This window comes from Clarias gariepinus, chromosome 1 (assembly GCF_024256425.1).
Source record: "Clarias gariepinus isolate MV-2021 ecotype Netherlands chromosome 1, CGAR_prim_01v2, whole genome shotgun sequence".
NCBI classification, from domain to species: domain Eukaryota; kingdom Metazoa; phylum Chordata; class Actinopteri; order Siluriformes; family Clariidae; genus Clarias; species Clarias gariepinus.
This window is the reverse complement of record NC_071100.1, coordinates 36,836,677-36,854,916: the sequence shown is the minus strand read 5'-3', so window position 1 is coordinate 36,854,916 and position 18,240 is coordinate 36,836,677. Positions and strand designations below refer to the sequence as shown.

At 36.8% G+C, this 18,240-nt stretch overlaps 1 protein-coding gene across 2 annotated transcripts in view; it reads left to right on the top strand.

Moving 5' to 3' along the window:
• Positions 1 to 15,906, top strand: part of smchd1 (structural maintenance of chromosomes flexible hinge domain containing 1) — a 43,128-nt gene extending 27,222 nt beyond the window's left edge. The window contains exons 32-49 of one of the 2 annotated variants that reach the window (XM_053497468.1): positions 854 to 933; positions 1,038 to 1,198; positions 1,287 to 1,402; positions 1,492 to 1,553; positions 1,643 to 1,730; positions 2,924 to 3,055; positions 3,930 to 4,085; positions 4,710 to 4,842; positions 5,155 to 5,274; positions 5,438 to 5,523; positions 5,770 to 5,892; positions 6,016 to 6,197; positions 7,947 to 8,056; positions 8,748 to 8,818; positions 10,807 to 10,981; positions 13,442 to 13,600; positions 13,872 to 13,982; positions 14,663 to 15,906. In XM_053497468.1, coding sequence (XP_053353443.1) covers positions 854 to 933; positions 1,038 to 1,198; positions 1,287 to 1,402; positions 1,492 to 1,553; positions 1,643 to 1,730; positions 2,924 to 3,055; positions 3,930 to 4,085; positions 4,710 to 4,842; positions 5,155 to 5,274; positions 5,438 to 5,523; positions 5,770 to 5,892; positions 6,016 to 6,197; positions 7,947 to 8,056; positions 8,748 to 8,818; positions 10,807 to 10,981; positions 13,442 to 13,600; positions 13,872 to 13,982; positions 14,663 to 14,670 — 2,073 coding nt within the window. In that variant the 3' untranslated portion in view covers positions 14,671 to 15,906. Of the gene's footprint in view, positions 1 to 853; positions 934 to 1,037; positions 1,199 to 1,286; positions 1,403 to 1,491; positions 1,554 to 1,642; positions 1,731 to 2,923; positions 3,056 to 3,929; positions 4,086 to 4,709; positions 4,843 to 5,154; positions 5,275 to 5,437; positions 5,524 to 5,769; positions 5,893 to 6,015; positions 6,198 to 7,946; positions 8,057 to 8,747; positions 8,819 to 10,806; positions 10,982 to 13,441; positions 13,601 to 13,871; positions 13,983 to 14,662 lie in introns of those variants that run through there. The other variant, XM_053497469.1, reaches the window with a different exon arrangement.
• The last annotated feature ends 2,334 nt before the right edge of the window (positions 15,907 to 18,240 follow it).

Genomic DNA, 18,240 nt, shown 5'->3' with positions numbered 1-18,240 from the left:
AGCACTGTTGATTGTGTATGATCTGTGTATGCTCTTTCGTGAGTTGTTTCGGTATGAGGTATACCTCAGACCACAAAAACAAAGAAAGAATCACTGTATGCTGCCCTTCCTTTGTGCAAGTGGGGCATCTGTTGTTGCTTGCACCACAGGCACTGTACTGATGAACTGATTCATACCTACACAGCAGTGCCTGGTTAGACAGTGCGGCAGTCTTAATGTAACTGGATTGCGGATCATTTTTATTTTATTTTTTTCTCCCTAATTTAGTTGTGTCCAATTCCTCCCCATCACTAGGGGGCTCCCACATTAAGGCTACTACTACCCATTCAGTTGGGTGGGCGCTTCTTCTGCTTGCGTAAGCTCACAGACGCCCCTGATTGGCTGTAGAGCCGTGCTTAATGTGTGAGCACCAAGTACCTCTCATCGCTCCCCTCTGAGAGAGCTCGGCCAATCAGCTCTCTCTAGACCTCCAGCTGTGAGAGGTTACAGCATCACCCGGGAATCGAACTTGCGATCTCCGGATGATAGGGCGAGCACTATACCACTGCACTAGTGCGGATAATTTTTAACTTACCCTTGTAATTGTTGTGAGGTAAGAGAGTAATGTAATACTTTTAGAATGTAAAGCTACAAGAAAATTATCAGCAACAAGATATTAATATGCAGTCTGTTACCGAACCAAATTCCTAATTTGTGTTTTATGTCTTGCTTACAATTTACAAGAAACCCTTTTAGTATTTTTTTTATTGTTCTGAATTAAAAATTTTTTTTTAACTAAAATTGACATTTAGGCAATCAAATGTTAGCATAACCCACAACTAAGTATCTTTTGGTGTCTAATTGGGTGCTGTAGGTTAAATGCTCAGTGATGTCCCAGACTGTCGATACAGAAGGAAAGGCCAGCTTTATGCTGGAGACCATATCAGCAAAAATGTGAGTAGAAATCAGCATCATTTAAAACTGTTTCTTTTACTTTCATAATGCATTTATGACCATCCCATCTAAAAATCCACTATATGTATGCATCACTTCTGCAGAGGAGAGCATGAACTGGAGTTCAAAGGATCCATCAGTAAAACCAATACTATTCATGGCCCGGTTATAAAGCTGTGTGTGGTGCCTGATCCCAACAACCCTGTTAAGCTTAATGTAGAATACAACAATGACGGCATCTTGAGAGCAGGAGATATTTTCCCTGGTTTGTATTCTCAGCAAGATTGTGTGTGTATGTTTGTTATTAAAATCACACTTTGTCTTAACCTGGTTATTTTTTTCTGCATGTGCAGTATTTAAAGTAACTGTACTCTCTGAAGAGGGTGGACCTGTGAAGAATGTGAGTCCCTGCAGTCTGTCCATGCTGCTGTGGGAAGGCTTGGCCTCAGGATGCCGTCCTCCACTTGGGGTGAGTTACACAAATAAGTAACCTGTGAACCGCATTGCTACTGTAGTTGCATGTAAGATTTTGTATCTGAAGTGTTCTGATGATTTTAGGTAATGGCACTTAAGTGTAGTAAACCCAAGGACAAGGACAATGATGACCACTTTTACTTCAGGTAAAAGTTTTTATGATTTGATTAGTGATTTTTGGGTTTAATTTGTTCTGTGTGATTGAAACCTATTTTACTTTACTGTTCTCTCACAGAGATAAAGAGATTCCTCTCAGAGCGGGAAAATACATGGTGCAGTTTCTGTTTGCTGTAGGTTCAGGCAAATCCCTCTGGAGCAGTCAGGTGAGCCGCTGAAGTATTCCCAATTTCATATTCATTATTGGCGGTTGCCTCCATGATAATATCTAATATGCACTTGAAACATGGTAGTATTTCAAATGTGTGCAATTTATTTACATTCATACACTATATTACCAAAAGTATTCGCTGGGATGAATTAAAGCAGAGACCGTGAGCCATGCCTTCTCAGCCAACATCAGGGTCTGACCTCACAAATATGCTTCTGGAAGAATGGTCAAAAATTCCCATAAACATACTCATAAATCTTTGTGAAAAGCCTTCACAGAAAAGTTGAAGCTGTTATAGCTGCAAAGGGTGGGACAACATCATATTAAACCCTATGGATTAGGAATCAGATGTTAATGATTCAGATATAAACGATTAAGTTCATATGAAGGCAGGCGAGCAAATACTTTTGGCAATTGTTGATTTTGTATGGCAGTTTAGCTTTTAGGATATAATCATTTAAAACTGCTCATCTTGATCTAAAATTATGTGTTTAGTTCAAGGGTTTTGTGGCTCAACATGTTACCAGGGTCTCAGCCCAAATTTGACCTCAGTTATATGTTTAAGCAACATTTTGTCTAATGTGCTGTTGTGCTAAAAAATTTCACACCTATGGTGGTATTCATTACAACAGCATGACCTCGAGTATGATATTGCTTTGATACAACAGTTCCACAAACACCTTTGATGGATGCAGCCCCCAAATTAATACACACTTGTGGTCTATAATTACTATCGCCATCCTATCAAAATGGTTTTTTTTTTTATTAATTATTAAGCAAGTGTCTATCACAGCATATTCAGTATAGATTGTTATTGTTCATCCAGGCCTGTTTTCACCCATGCTGGAGACTAACAGAAATTTTTAGGACACCTGTTACGCAGTGTGATGCATACAGTGTAGTTGAACATCCCAGGGAGGTTACGCTCTATTATCACTACTCGTGGAACGCCTTTCGTCTAATTGGATTACTCAGACTGAACTCGCTGTAGTATAATTACATTTATGCTCTAAATTTTTATTTATTAGTATTTTATTTATCAATTATATTCATGTTGTTGTTCTTTGACCAAAGTGTTTTCCATATATTGTGTGCATTTCTTGTGCCTGTTGCTTCATATCAGTTTGTAATGTTTTAGCACACATTGCACTGAAATAATGGATAAATTTTTTTTCTTGCCCATATCAGATTGCCCTGAATGTCGTTGCCAATAAGCCAGTCAAACTCGTCCCAGACACTCCCGCTGCGACTCCTGTGGTCTCCAACAGCAGCACTCTAGCCGATCGTACTCTTCTTGATTTCCTATGCTTGCATATTATGGTGAGTTGCTTTAGGTTTTAACACCTTTGGTACACCTCTATCAAAAATCTAAATTAAAATCATTTTGATCTGAAGGTTATTTTTTAAATACACATGATATTGTAATGAATCATTTCTTATTATCTTATTTGCTTCATTGTTCATGTTATTTTGAAATGTTGCTCCTGTTAGATTATTTTTAGATAAACTGAGGTAATGTACCAACTCAGTTGGTAAATTAAACTGCAATACAAGGCATAATGATTTTTTAAAATTAATTTTCTTTTTTTTGTGTGATTTTTGATTAACCGTGACTGACAAAATAAAAAAAATAAATCTTGCTCTGGGCTTGATCCATGTGTCTCAGTGGGCTGATTTTAGTGAAACAAAGCATGTATGTATATGATTGAGCTAGTACTTCTAGTACTGAGATGATTTGTGCTTTTCTTATCAGAAGGGGAGGAGTTTAAACACTCTCTAGGCAGGATTTTGTCATTGTGATCTGGCAACCCGGGTAAGCAAGCACACAAATGGGAGACTTTAAGTGAGCAAAACGTGTGCATGCAAAAAAATTTTCGCGCAACAATGATGCCCAAATGTAATGCCATACAGCAGCAGTAAAACTGTATTTCATATTATTTTGGATATGCTTTGCAATTAATTTTTGGCTCATGTGTGCTAAATCGTGGGGTGAATTCTTTTTTTCCCTAGACCACCACACCTCTCTAAATAAATAAATATATATATATATATATATATATATATATATAGATTATGTAACTAAGTAGAACTTAGTAAAAAAAAAAAGCTGGCAAAAGTAGACAAATTTTGTCAACAGAAGTGTGTACTTAAAACCGAGGTGTTATGTTTGTGATTTTTTTTTTTTCCCTCACAGGATGAGCACAATAATCCAGCTGGTCTGGGGCTTAATGGAAAAGTGATCCTGACTGTGACAACTCCTGATGGTGATGATGCAGAAGAGCTTCCTATGTTTGAGAGCAAAGCCAAGAGTCTAACATACGATCTTATTAACGGGAAGACGATTATCAAGGTATGTGTATGGGTGTGCTTTGGCGCAATGTGTTTATTTTGTTCATTAAAATAGTAGAATAGTAGCACTTAAACTCAACAAATTTCTCATATATACTGTAGGAGCTAACTACATGGTTCCTCTGAGAGAGCCTGGTGTTAGTTTGTTTGTTGATCCTGTGTTTTTGTTGTAAGTTATAGGGAATATAATGCTGACTTGTGCGTACTTATGATGCATGTTTTTAGGGGACAAGTTTTCAAACATAAAGGATAACACGCAGGTTAAGTGTTAGTTCCAAAAAACAAGAGCGTCCACTTGTTTCATTACACACATCATACTTAAGCGCTATTCAATACCATATTAATGAAAACTTCAACGTAGACGATGGGAAAAGTAAGTTAGACTTCAAGTGCTGAGTTATTGTATGCGAGGACAGATGAGGAGGAGAGGCAGACGAGATGATGTAGTGCTGATGCAAGGGCTCTGAAACAACTGTCAGCAGGTAGTCGAATGTTATTGTGGGTAATATAGGAACCTGTTAAAAAACTAAAGTTGTTTACGTTATGTTTAAGGAAAATGGATTTAATTTAGTGTATCAGCACTGTTTAATTCCCTCTCTCTGTGGATGTGTCTGTGCGTGTCTAGGACTTGGCACTGATGGAGAATAGTCCAGGGGCTGATGGAGCTGAGTACACACTCCAGTTCCACCCAGTGCTTCAAGGCCCTAAATCTTTGCTCAACATCCCTCCCTTTAAATTGCCCTTCAGATTTTACAATGGTCAGTGTGCAGAGTTTAAAAAAGTTTTTTTTTATGCAAATAAATACAAATGTTTTCTACAGTTTAAATACAGTATCTCAGGTTTTTATGGATTATTTATTGTAAATATCTGATTCGCAGAGGATGCACCTGGTTGCAAAGTTTTTACAAAAACAGAATATTGTATCTAACACAGTTATACAACAATACTTAAACAGATCAGGTGCATTATTTCTACATATATTTATATCATTCAACAGGAAAACACTGTCTTTGTATTGTGCCTGTATGTTTATGTTGGTGGTTATATGCAAAGATGTTTGTTTGTTTTAGATGCAGAGAACCAGAAGGTCATGGCTACTATGAGTAAGAAGAAGGACCAACTGTCTCAGTCCATTGTAGTCTACAAAGAGATTTTGGAGACTAACAGACAGCTCACAACAGAACTCACGGGTATGCTCTAAGTTATGTTTTAATAGGTTTTTTTTTTGTTGTTGTTTGTTTGTTTCCCTCCCATGCATCTTTTGGGAAGTGGTCCCAGTGTCCTTAACTAATCTCTCTCTCTCTCTCTCTCTCTCTCTCTCTCTCTCTCTCACTCTCTCTTACTCTCTTTTAGGCCAAATGCAAGATGCAGTTAATAAAGAGTCTCAGCTGAAAGATGAGCTGAATAAAAATGGCGTAGATGTTTCAAGAATAACTGATGTACATAAACAAGAAGATTTCTCATTCTTACTTCACACTCTATAAAAATATATTTTTTATTGCCCAATATGGGTACTTTACGTTTATTTAAGACAAAAATCTTTTAGCTGTGTGTCTAGCTCTGTTATTAATTTAATTTTAAGGTGTAATGGAGGTTAAAGTTAGATTAAGTTATGGATCATAGTCTTTCCAAAACCAATCTGCTTCTAATCATTTTAAACATGAGCCAGTTTTGCTTGTGTTTAGGTGGCGTCAGTCGAAGGCTTGGTTGCTAAGGTGACTGCAGATTTGGAGAGGATAAAGAATCAGCCTCGGCGAAAATGTACCATACCTGATCCGTTTAGAGGCAGCCAAGATGTCCTAGGAAAGGTTTGTCTTCTAAAATAAAAGTGTTTTGCTTGGTGCGGTGTTTCACTCGTGGTCATGTATACTGTAGATATATTGTTAACCAGATTTAGACATTGATTTAGACTTTTTTTTTCTTTTTTTTAGGTAGCACACCTGGCACTGGTGAAGGATGATGATGCAGCTAAAGTCATTTCCTGGCATCTTCTTGGTGACATGGACTGTGTGGTTACTGTGACAACAGCAGCAGCGAAAAAAATCTACGATGAAACACAGGGACGGCAACAAGTCATGCCGATAGAAACTATTTTCTGGAAACCAAATAACAGGTATGTCTGCAAAAATGTCTGTTTTATTTGGAAGATTTTCTTTTACATCCACATGGTAATGCTAAACGCACCTCATGCATCGCTTACATGAATATGAGTACTAAATATACTAAATTAGTACATTAGACAAAATTTACACACCATTCATAAGCTGGTATGATATAGAAACCTGTAATGATTTTATATGATATGAATTACATGATACTACATAATAATGTAATAGTGCAGCATTACATTAGAAGATTTGTTATAACAGTAAAAATGTTCTTTGTTTTAAGGTTGTTATAAATAGATTTTTAATATATAATTAAATATATATATATATATATATATATAAAGTATAACACCATCTCGAACATTTATTTTAAAAAAAAATAATGGAACATTAGCTTGTGATCTGTTTATTAACTAATAGAGAGAAAAAGCCTATTGAGATTTCAACTAGAAACTAGAAGGCTGACAATATTTGGGTACAAAAAATCTCTCGTCATCGCCTATACTACTTTATTCCGTATAAGGGGTTCTGGGGGCTTAAAGCCTATCCCAGGAGACTTGGGGCACGAGGCACACCTTGGACAGGGTGCCAATCCATCGCAGGGCACATACCGTACACACACTCATTCACACACTATGGGCAATTTTGGAAGATCCAGTTAGCCTAATCTGCAGGTCTTTGGACCGTGGGAGAAAACCAGAGTACTTGGAGGAAACCTACTAAGCCATGCAGACAGTGGCGGGAATTTAACCTGGCCGGGAATCGAACCCATATTTTTGTTAACTAAACCTAAGCATCAGTTTGGAATTATTCTGTACCATACAACTATCATGTTCACAAATCTCTTTGATTTTATGTAACAAAAAGGGAAACCATGTTCATTCCTATTTCCCAGGATTTTTATAGAATATGTGAATAGCTCATGCTCTTTGAAGTAGTAGCAAATATATGTGATATGCATTTGCTCGGGGCATTTGGCTTGGGACTTGTATGCCACTTTTTCCTATAAATAAACAAGAGAACATTCTGACACTTCATTGTGCCTATGTGTGATGGTGTCTCTCCTGATCAGCAGGTGATCATCAAGCATGTCGAAGCACAGCGGAGAGATCTAGAGCGTCGTTCATCAAATTATTAACTAAACAGTAGGGAATATAATTATGAAATAGTCCTGATTTTGGGGTAAACTTGAGTACATGCCAGGCAATTTGAACCCAGATTTTCCAGTGACAGACTCAGCAATGATTAATTACCAAGAAGTTGATTATTTTCAGCAGCATGTGGTGAAGTGTGTTTTTTTTGTCATACCACAGCAGTTTGTTATAGTTGCATAATTGCATTTAATGTTGTGGAACGTTTGCAAGACAAGTTGCTTCCTGATATCAATTATGTTATGACCGTTGTAAACAGACCTCCTCCAACCTCACCTTATTTTTTTAATTTATTTTTTTGCTTTTGAAAATGGAACGTGTAAATTCTGTCCTAAATTTATACTTTTTTTTTTTGTCCAAAAAGAAGTACTGTTACAAAGTGCTGACACCTGAGTAAATGTTATACAGTATAAACACCTACTCCTGTAAATGTTAAATACACCTCCTTACGGAAACCTCACTCTATAGACAGTAATTGTGTTATTGTTATTTATTGACAGACCTGTAAATGAGATTTACATAGTCAGACATTACTCTTGGCTTTCAGTTTTCAGTTTTCCCCCATGTTTCTCTGTCACTAACTCCGTGTCTGTTTTTTGTTAGACCGCTGCCCCACATCAGGAACGGTCAAAGCTTGTTCCGTCCGTTAGGAAGCCCTGTGTTTGTCAGAGATCTGCTCATTTTTCCTGAGCATGCTGAAAACTGCAGCAAGGGTGAGTTCTCAGAGCAAGACACAAGGACACATATGACTAAGCTCATAAATGCTTCAGCCTCCACAAAACCATAAATGATGGACACATTTAAAAAGTCTGCGCTGAATCATTAATTCCTGTTCGAGTCATCCGGAGAGGTGATGGGTTAGAATGGGTTAGTAGCTGTGGCATTTCTACTGAGGTTGGGTTTTCATAGCTGTTGCGCTTTCTGTCGTGTGGTGTTATGCAGCCTTATGTTCTGCTGTGTGAAGAGACTTGCTTCCCCTCCCAGATTGTTTCCAGATGACAGCTGCAGCATGGGGGCTGCCATCATTACTTTCATGGCTGGGGGTAATTGTGTTCTGGGGAGAGTAGGAATAACTTGGTAACTAGAAAATATTGCTTGTATATGTGTTATCCTGAAGGAGTCCCCGGAGTCTGGATTTTGCACAATGTGCTCTTTGTCTGTAAATCTAAATTTGTATGTGGTTGTCTGTGCCACTCTTTGGGAGTCTCTCTCTTTTTCAGCAGTTACAGATGCTTACAGATGCTTGCTTATATGTTTGGTATTTAAAATGTTTTACAATTATGTTTATAAATGTAGAATCCCTTTTGTGTCTTCTGAAAGTAGTAATAAATACAATAAGTAACAAAAGGGCAGGCCCGATATGTGTACATGATGGTTATTTTGTTGTTTTGTTTGTTTCAACAGTCTTCTCCAATCTTCTTGGAGACACCATATTAGTGGACGACTTGGACTCCGCTAACCATTACCGCAAGGGGGTAAGTACTTATTTTGGCCTTAAATGTCACACCACAAACAATATATATTGTGTGCTTAAGTATGGCCTTTTGAAACCTGATGAGGCAGGCTGAAGAATTAGCAAACACTAGATCAGAAGATAAATAATGAAATCGATTGGAATACGAATTTCTAACTAGATGTGTTAAACAACTTAGAACATGGCACCCTTCTTATCAACCTATTAAATGTTTAAACAATTAATAGCTCTAAATATCTAACTTGATGACCATGACAACCATGATGATGATGATGAGAGCTGTCTATGGGGAGAAAAGCAAGCCATTTTCAATCTGAGAAAAGAACGAAAAGATCAGTGTCATTGCACAAGCACTGGGCATAGCCACTGTGAGGAATGTCCTAATAAAAGGGAAGAATATTTGAAAAATGTAAAACAGTTCAGCCAAAACATTATTAATAAAAAAAACAAAAAAAAAAACAACACCCCCCACATGGCAGAGGAAACTACCACAATCCAGTTTTAGAAGAAGACTTTGAGAGCAGAAATACAGTGCATCCAGAAAGTATTCACAGAGCATCACTTTTTCCACATCTTGTTATGTTACAGCCTTATTTCAAAATGGATTAAATTAATTATTTTCCTTGTTTTGTACAAACAATACCCCATAATGACAACATGAAAGAAGTTTGTTTGAAATTCACAGCCTTTGCCATGGTACTCAAAATTGAGCTCGGATGGTTTCTGTTTCCACTGATCCATCCTTGTAATGTTTCTACAACTTGATTTTTTCCAAAAGCCACCTGAAGGACTCTCAGACCATGAAATATATATTTTTTTCCCAACACTTTTAAAGCAACTTTGGCACCAATTACAGCCTCAAGTCTTTTTGAGTATGATGCTACAAGATGGTTGCTCTTTCGAAAGGCTCTTCTCCATCCACAGAAAAATGCTGGAGCTCTTTCATAGTGACCATCGGGTTCTTGGTCACTTTCCTGAATAAGTCCCTTCGTTCCTGCTCGCTCAGTTTGGCCGGGCCAGTCATGGCATTGAGCAAGATTGGCAAGATTGGCAAGATTTCAAACAAACTTGGTTGTCATTATGGGATTGTAGGATATTTCTGGATGCACTGTATAGAGGCCATACCACAAAAGGCAAACTTCAGATCAGCAGTAAGTTTAGATTGGTGGTGGGGTAATGTTTCATAGGTACTGTATGTTAACATACAAAAATTATAGGTAACTAAACATACCTAAATATACCATATGTAAATATAATATATATTTATTTTTTTACAAATTTGAAAACTTTAAATGGTTTAAATTTACGTTCAGCCTTTGTTCGTCACACATACATTACTGCACAGTATAATTATTTATTCCTTGCATATCCCAGCTTCTTGTTAGTAGGCAGAGCCTTACTCAGAGACTCAGAGCCCCAACACACTGAGCCTCCACTGCCCTGTTAATTAAAATTGTGCATAAAAATAACTGCGAACATGTACCATAGAGGATATCTTACATCTCACCTGCATGTCCACAAAGCTATGATCATACCTGAAGCAGCGATATGTATGTATGAGCACTTAAGTTGTGCGAGCATTAAACATGCATGTTTTCTTTGTCCTCAGTTGCCAGTGTCTACACTTTGCCTACAATTTAAGTTCATTAAGTAGCATTAAATGTACAGCCTCCATTATTAATCCTAATTTAATTTAAATTTTAACATAGTTATTAAAAAGTGTAATTGAAAATGCATATTTTGGCAAGGTCACTATTGTTAGCAGTCAGCTATTATTATTGCTATTTTTTTAAAACATTACATACATATACTGTATATTATAATAAATATGTAAACCACTGTGGGGAAAAAAATATGTACAGTGTTTTTAAAAATGAATGGCCTTGTTTAAGTCCACATCAATGGCTCAACCCAGTTAAAAATCTTATCACAGTCTTATACTGACACAGGTTCAAATGCAGTATTTTCTGTTTGTTTTGTGATTGACAGGTTGTCCAGAGTAAGATGCAATGCCCTACTCTGTTGACACGGCAAGGAGAACGTATCCGTAGCAATGGGAAGTTTGGTGGTTTACAAAATAAGGCTCCTCCAATAGAGAAGCTGAGAGGACACGTGTTTGGAGCACCACTGCCTCCAGAATATCACACCACATGTAAACAAAAGGGTAACACTAACTGCTCGCATAGCTCTAATGTTCAGTCACTGGCTTATGCCTTGCTTTGTGTCATTGGGTCGTCTGCCCCTTTTCTGTGAAATCTGGTTTCATAAGAAAACAGTTTAGAAATACATTGGTCATTAGTTTCCTAACTTTTATTTATATCTGCATCATGTTCCTCCCTTTATGGACTCAGTATTGGCCAAAGTCTGTCTAGTGTCTTGCTCAATTCAAGCTTATTGTTTGTGAATGTGCATCATTACCCAACATTTTGTATTCTTTTATTTTAGTGTTATATTTCATTCCTGTTAAGCAATAAATGACCAAAAATATGGCACTGAAGGAAAACCCTTCACATGGTGAAATGTTTATCCATTATTCTTAAGTAGATGCTTTATCATGGTGAGGCTTGCGGTGAAGTTGGAGCCTATCCCAGGGGTATTGACCTGAGCCAGGAATACACATTGGCCAGTCAGTCGTAGGGCGTTTGCACATTCACACCTAGGGGGAATTAATCATAGCCAATCTACCTACCAGTTTTTGGGAGTATGGAGGTAACCCGAGAACCCAGAGGAAACATGCACAAGGTTGAGAATTTTGGGAAAAACTGCGCAGACAGTAACCTGAGCTCAGGAACAGCATGGGAGGCCTGGAACTGTGAAATGTTGCCCCTTTGGCAGTTTAAGTAGTAAATACTGTGTGTGAAATCTTTTGTACTGATCACATACTGTATATACTGAGTTGCTAGCTTACTAGGTACACCTGTTAAGTACTTAAAAACCTGGCTATTCAGTCTCTGAAAAACTCTAAATAAACATTTTAGTCACCTAAAGGGTTTGCACCTGCCATACTGTATGTATTTCAGATTTCAAAACCTGCCCCTACTGTAATATACATCAGAAGTGCGTTGCGATAGTCCGCAGATTTTCTCCAACAATGCCACCTTCCGTGTACGTCCTGCATAAAAACCTCAGTGATTTTATCATGTTATTCAAGAGTTTAGTAGTCAAAGGCTCTGTGTATCTCACTGTATGCGACAGCTTATTTGTAACTGAACTAAGTAGTGGTAATATAATTCACACACATTTAGGATTCTCAGGTTTGCTGCATCAGTCTAGAATATTTAAATATAGTTCTTTTACTGCTTATATCAGCAAAATGAGGGAAGTCAACTAAATCCTATCATTTAACAAAGTCAGTCTGACAAATTGTACTTTTCCCACTGAGATGCGGTTGAAGATCAGTCGTACAGGAGCACCGCTAAAATGGTCATTAAATTATAAAGGCTGGGAAAACAAAAAAGAAATTAATTTTTGTGGCGCCTTCCTCAAAGCATAGGCTTTTCTTGTTGTTGACGTCCATCATCTGTCGACCTTACACTTCTCTTCTATCTGCAACTCCTCTTAAATCATTCATGGGAATTTCACCAGAACTCCAAAGAACCTATATTGGGCAGCACAGATATTAACTAGTTATTCGATTTCCATATTCTTTTTGCAAAAATTACAAATTCGCAGCAATTTTTCCTGAACCATTTTTTTAAAACTTAGACAGTACCTTCTTCCAGAAAGCAAAGCACTATGGTTAGAAACACAGCACTATGATTCTGCTCTGATTAGCTGCATTGCTGAACTTTATCTCCACACTTTTCCTTTGACCCAAGAATTGACCCAAGCGAAAAACATTCCATGTCAAGAGTCCTCCCAGGGCGTCTTGCCACCAAGCTTGGGTTAAAAATAGAACAGACCACCCACAACAGCAATCTGCCAACAAAAAAAAAATCACATAGCTTTTGAACGCATGCCAAGAGCAACGCTGGTGTCAGGGGTTAACTGAATTGTGTTTTGTTTTTTTGTTTTTTGTTTTTCTGGTAAAAATTGTAAACTTGATTTGTTTGGTTTTCCACTGATGCAAACAAATTTTGAACGGCTTCCGGACATTCGTGCAACTTAGCCAGGCTTTGGTTCAGTCATATGCTGAAAATTCTTCGTATGCGGATAAAAATACCTTGAAAAATGTAAATTCTTTAGGCAAGAAAAAAAGGGAGTGCATTTGTATGCCGAGGTTTCTCTGTAACTATGCATTGACCGTCTGCTTGCAACTTTCCTGCAAGGTAATGAGCTGATTTAGGAAATGCAGCAGTAAATCCAGTCATACTATTTAAAGATAACTACAATCTCACTGGCCAAGTTGAACATCATGCTTTGATCGTGAATAGCCGTATGCTGTAGTAAAATTTAATTAAGGTTAGTCAATTTATGATCAGATACCGGCTGTCAAAATGGTCCTGCAAGTAGACCATCACATCATCAAAACAGAGAAGAGTGCTTAAAAGCTCTGGACAAAGCTTGAAAATGTTTAAACGACCTAATAAGCCAGAGAACTGATTAAAGTTTTGTGTGTGTGTGTGTGTGTGTGTGTGTGTGTGTGTGTGTGTGTGTGTGTGTGTGCGCGTGTGCGCGCGCGCAGAGCTCCTCCAGCAGTACTCCATAGCAGCACAGAAGGCATTAAAAGTCAAGGCTGATTATGACTACCACATGGAGTATCTGCAGAGTCCTAAGATGAAACAGACGAAGCAAGAGCTCCAACAGCAAGAGAAGGAGTTCAGAGAGATCGAGAAAAAACTTTGTGAGTTGATCAGAGAATGTATGTGAGTTTTTGGAGTGTGGCGTATGTATTGTTTGTTGGTGTTGTACAGTATACGTACAGTATGCTACCTTTAGAGACTGCAGGTATAAAAATGGCAGTTGTTTGGGTCATTTCTGTTTAATGTTCTTAAGTAGACATGCAATAAAAGTGACATGCAGTAAAATTGTTGAGCGACAAATTAAAGAAACGATGAAGCTTTTGAGTAAGTTGAATGAATGCTTGTGTGACAAACCTTATGCCTTCTTTACAGGCAGCACTCCAGTGCGGACTTCTCCCGGTTCACTAAAACGCAACCTTCAAGACGAGCTTGATGAGTCCCTTCCAGCAAAAAGGATTAGACGTAAAACCCGAAAACTACTGGGTATGAATCTCATGTTAGTCCATAAAATATTCTGATGATGTGCATTGGAGCTTTAAAAGCAGACCTGCGTGTACAGAATGTGCAATGGTGAATCAGTGTTTTTCCTAGTACTAAGTAAGCTACAGTATGTGGTGGTACAAATTCATTTCTTATGAGCATATTTGGCTGAAAGTAGAGTAGACCAGTCACTGCTGAAGCTGGAGAGTAGTGGATTATTGTACCTTTCCTTGTGGGAACCAAGTTAATGGACTGTGATGTGTACTTTTATGTCCAATGCTTAGTGTTATAAGTAATTGTAACACTAAGCAGGTTTCAAGGAGTCTTTGTTTAGCCAGATTTTATATACAGTATATTGTGTGTATGTGTTTATATACAGTGTTTATGTATGTGTATATATATATATATATATATATATATATATATATATATATATATATATATGTATGTATGTATGTATATATGTGTGTGTGTGTGTGTGTGTGTGTGTGTATGTATGTATGTATGTGTATATATATATATATATATATATATATATATATATATATAAAAAATAAAGATATATAGATAGATATATAGATATGTATGTATATGTGTGTATATATACACACATGTATATGTATGTATGTTCTGTTAAGAATGATTTGTGTTTGAATCATTTTAATACCTTTTTTCTTTTACAGATTCTTAAAAATCATCTCAGACCAAGAAGACGTTTAAATTTCTATATTGACTGCTGTAGCATGAATGACTTAAAACAAAAAAGTTTGTTTAATGTGAATTATATTATAGTTAAACATTGAAGTATTTCTGTTTTTCTGACTTCAAAATCTGTTTTTAGTTTCAGATAATTTTTATTAATACTATTTTCTTTTTTCGTATATAAAAGTAACTATTGTTGCTAAATATTTTGTATTTCAACCTGATTCTCTTTGATTTAAAAAGAAAGGGAACTTAAGTTATGGACTGTGTCCACACTGACCTTTGTACGTTTTTGTATGTGAAGCAAAAAGCTAAATATATGTTTTTACATAATGCACTCTCATTTAATTACTTGCAATCATTTAATAGTCTGAAATGACATGCTTACCTCCTGTTACATTTTCACATTTACAAAATTAGCTCTAATGGATCAAACTGTTTTTTTTTGTTTTTTTAACAGTATTTCTTTAATTCTTTATTTAAATTCTTTCCACCATCTCTGTGTTGATCTACTCTATGCCATACTTGGGGATGTTTATAGAGACAGTAATGATTCCATGCCTTTATAGATTTAGAACAGATTAGCAGTAAACTATTTACCCCTTTGCCTATGCACATTTGCTCAGTATTAACTGGTGTATTTAGGTGTTCATGATGGAGCGCTGCTGGAAATTTCCTTTCCTAGTAAGCATAATGTGTGGGAACAGGATATTAATGCATGACGTGACTCACTAACACGAGGGAATGATGTAATTTAGGAGTCTTTCCCCCTCTTCCAGAACTTCCAGAGGACTATTCACTAGAGCGTGTCAAATTGTTCCAAATTGAAATTCTTAATGGTTCTTAGTTTGTCACTTGTGACATCACATGCCTTACATGTCTACCAGTTAGCTACACATTAGCCATAAAATTTCACGAATCACATGCAATGTACGTTAGACTCTTCTATGAACTGTGCAAATGAATTCATGCGTAACCGTCTCAAACTTTCTACGAACTTTTATGATTAAACTTTAAAACACCTACAATACCTCATGATTTGCTATGAATGGTCAAGAACTTCTACTCTTTCTTTTGATCCCTTAAAACTGAAAAAGATTTTGGCCATGTACCATATGTAAGGGATCCCACTTCATTCATTCGTCTGTTACCATGCTCGTTCCTCTGGTTTGTTAAGCTTCTTTTTAAAAAAAAATAAAAAATCGCCCTTATTATTATTTGAATCCAGATGGTGCAATATTTCATATCCTATATCTCAGGTTATCTATTAATAACATTCTAGGGCCAATCCTCAAATTGCTTCATCCTCCCTATGTTAAGCGTGCTACATTGTACTGTAGTTGAAAATAAAGTGTTCTACCACTTACATGTCAGTTTGAAATGCAGCTACCTACATTTGTTCTAGTGCTTCATTTTTGGGAATTAGTTCTCATCTCTTACCACCACCACAGATCCGGTTGCTTTCTCTAGATGTTCTCCCTCAGACGTCTTAAAACATGGTTGTAGAATTTTCTATTGACAGTCTGGCTCCTGTTGAATTCTCAATGCACAATTTCGCGAATGTTGGATGCACTTGCACGAGCATGCACTTTTTTCACAATGGTCCTTGACAATAAGCACGGGTCATTCACGGCATGCTGACAGAGTTTTTGGGAGACTTGGACGTGATGTTCCTTTTGCTCCTAGGTCATCAGCCTGGGCACAAACTCGGTAACAAAATAAAATTGTTCATGCACAAGCTGCTGAATGGTTAAAACATTTTTGGAGCTCATTGAAGATCTTCTTGATTTCTTGTCATTTTTCAGTGATAAAATAGCAGACATGATGTGGTCATGTAGCACCAGTACCACAGCGCATATGCATATATATATATACACACACACACACACACACATTAGATGGGCCCGCAACTTTGTTCACGTGGAATTTAATTGCATTCCAAAAACATCTGATTGCGATGAAACAAAGCCTACATGTAAGCTTGGCCAAATACACAATATATAATATATGTATGTTTAATGTAAAATAAATAAATTCACATATATACAGCCATATATGGCTATATTATACAATATGGGAATATTATAATATACTTATCCAATATAGTATGGGAATTACCAGGAAACACCCGATATGATATTATCACGATACCTAGCTGCTGATTCGATTTGTATTGTGATTTTATAAATAAAACAATATAATAATAAAAAAATGTATTTTGTTACAATTATAAACAAACTTGCTAAATAATTTGCTCCTGTGCTTCCTGCCAATGACCAATTCCTGCAAAGTTCACCATCTGCAGGATAATAGAGGAACTGCAACAATTCACCACTTTAAATGGAAACATATCACAATGAAACATCTATAAAAAATAAAAAAAAATCCTTTTTGTTGTCAGTGTGGTAATGTATGCATTTCCATACAAAAAAACTAGGATATATAACAGAATCAATATTCTCCCACATCTCTAATTAGAAACATTTTTGTCTGTCTATCTGCCACATTTTTCAGATTTGGTCACAGCATCATGCAAAACTGGCCGGACAGAATTGAATGAAATGTTTCCAGTCCTTAGCTATTTGCCTGAAGTTAAACCTGTGCCATGAATGAAATCAAGATGTTGAGTAGAAGTGAAGTTATGAGCAGTTATGTGCCACAGTGTAAACCGCAAGTTTTGACAGCGTACTGTGCGTGCATCACACAACTGTGGGCACGTCTTAAATCAACAGCTGGACAGAATTTAATGAGCAAATGAAGCATAGTAAAATCAAAATGGTAAATAAATGGGATGTTATGAACAGTTATGAGCAGTTATCTGTGATTTACTCTCCGATTACCGTACAGGGAGTGTATTTAGCTGACCACCAAAGAAGTACAACTGAGCGTAAAACAAGGTTTACTTGTATTAACAAAGAGTTTAATAGAGAGTTAATTAATCGAGAGTTAATAAATAGAGAGTTCTACTGTACTGAAAACAGGCAGACATGTATGAGGGCTTCAAACTAAAATATTAATAATATCGTTATATTAAAGCTGATCAGCTTATTTTAGCTTTAACTTTTCAACTATTTCTACAAACTATTTTCCCCATCAACAACAGTTAATGTATTATACAGTATATTCTTAATTTGTGTAGACTATAATATTCCCAGTATCTCTCTAGTGTGTGGTCTCGACTTAATTATCACGTTCCCATGACGTAACGATTTCACCCCCATGTGTTAATGAGTTCTGGTCACTCTTGTGTTTTTCATCAGTGGGGCTCCTGGTTGTCACTTTGGAATAAACAGGATGTTTTTGTGGGTTTGCTATCCGATGCTGGGTTTTAAGATGTGGTAATTCGCATGTATACGAATGAAAGAAATTACTTCATAGTGGCTACAGAGTGATTAAACTAATTAACCAAGTCTGAGCTTTTTGGGGGGCGTTGTAGGGGAGAATTGAAGGTTATAGGAGCTGGAGAGTAGCTGAGTGTGTGTGTTTGTGTGTGTTCCTAAAGCTATAGTAAAACCCACAGGGGCGGGGAACATCTGTACCAGTCACTCACACACACACT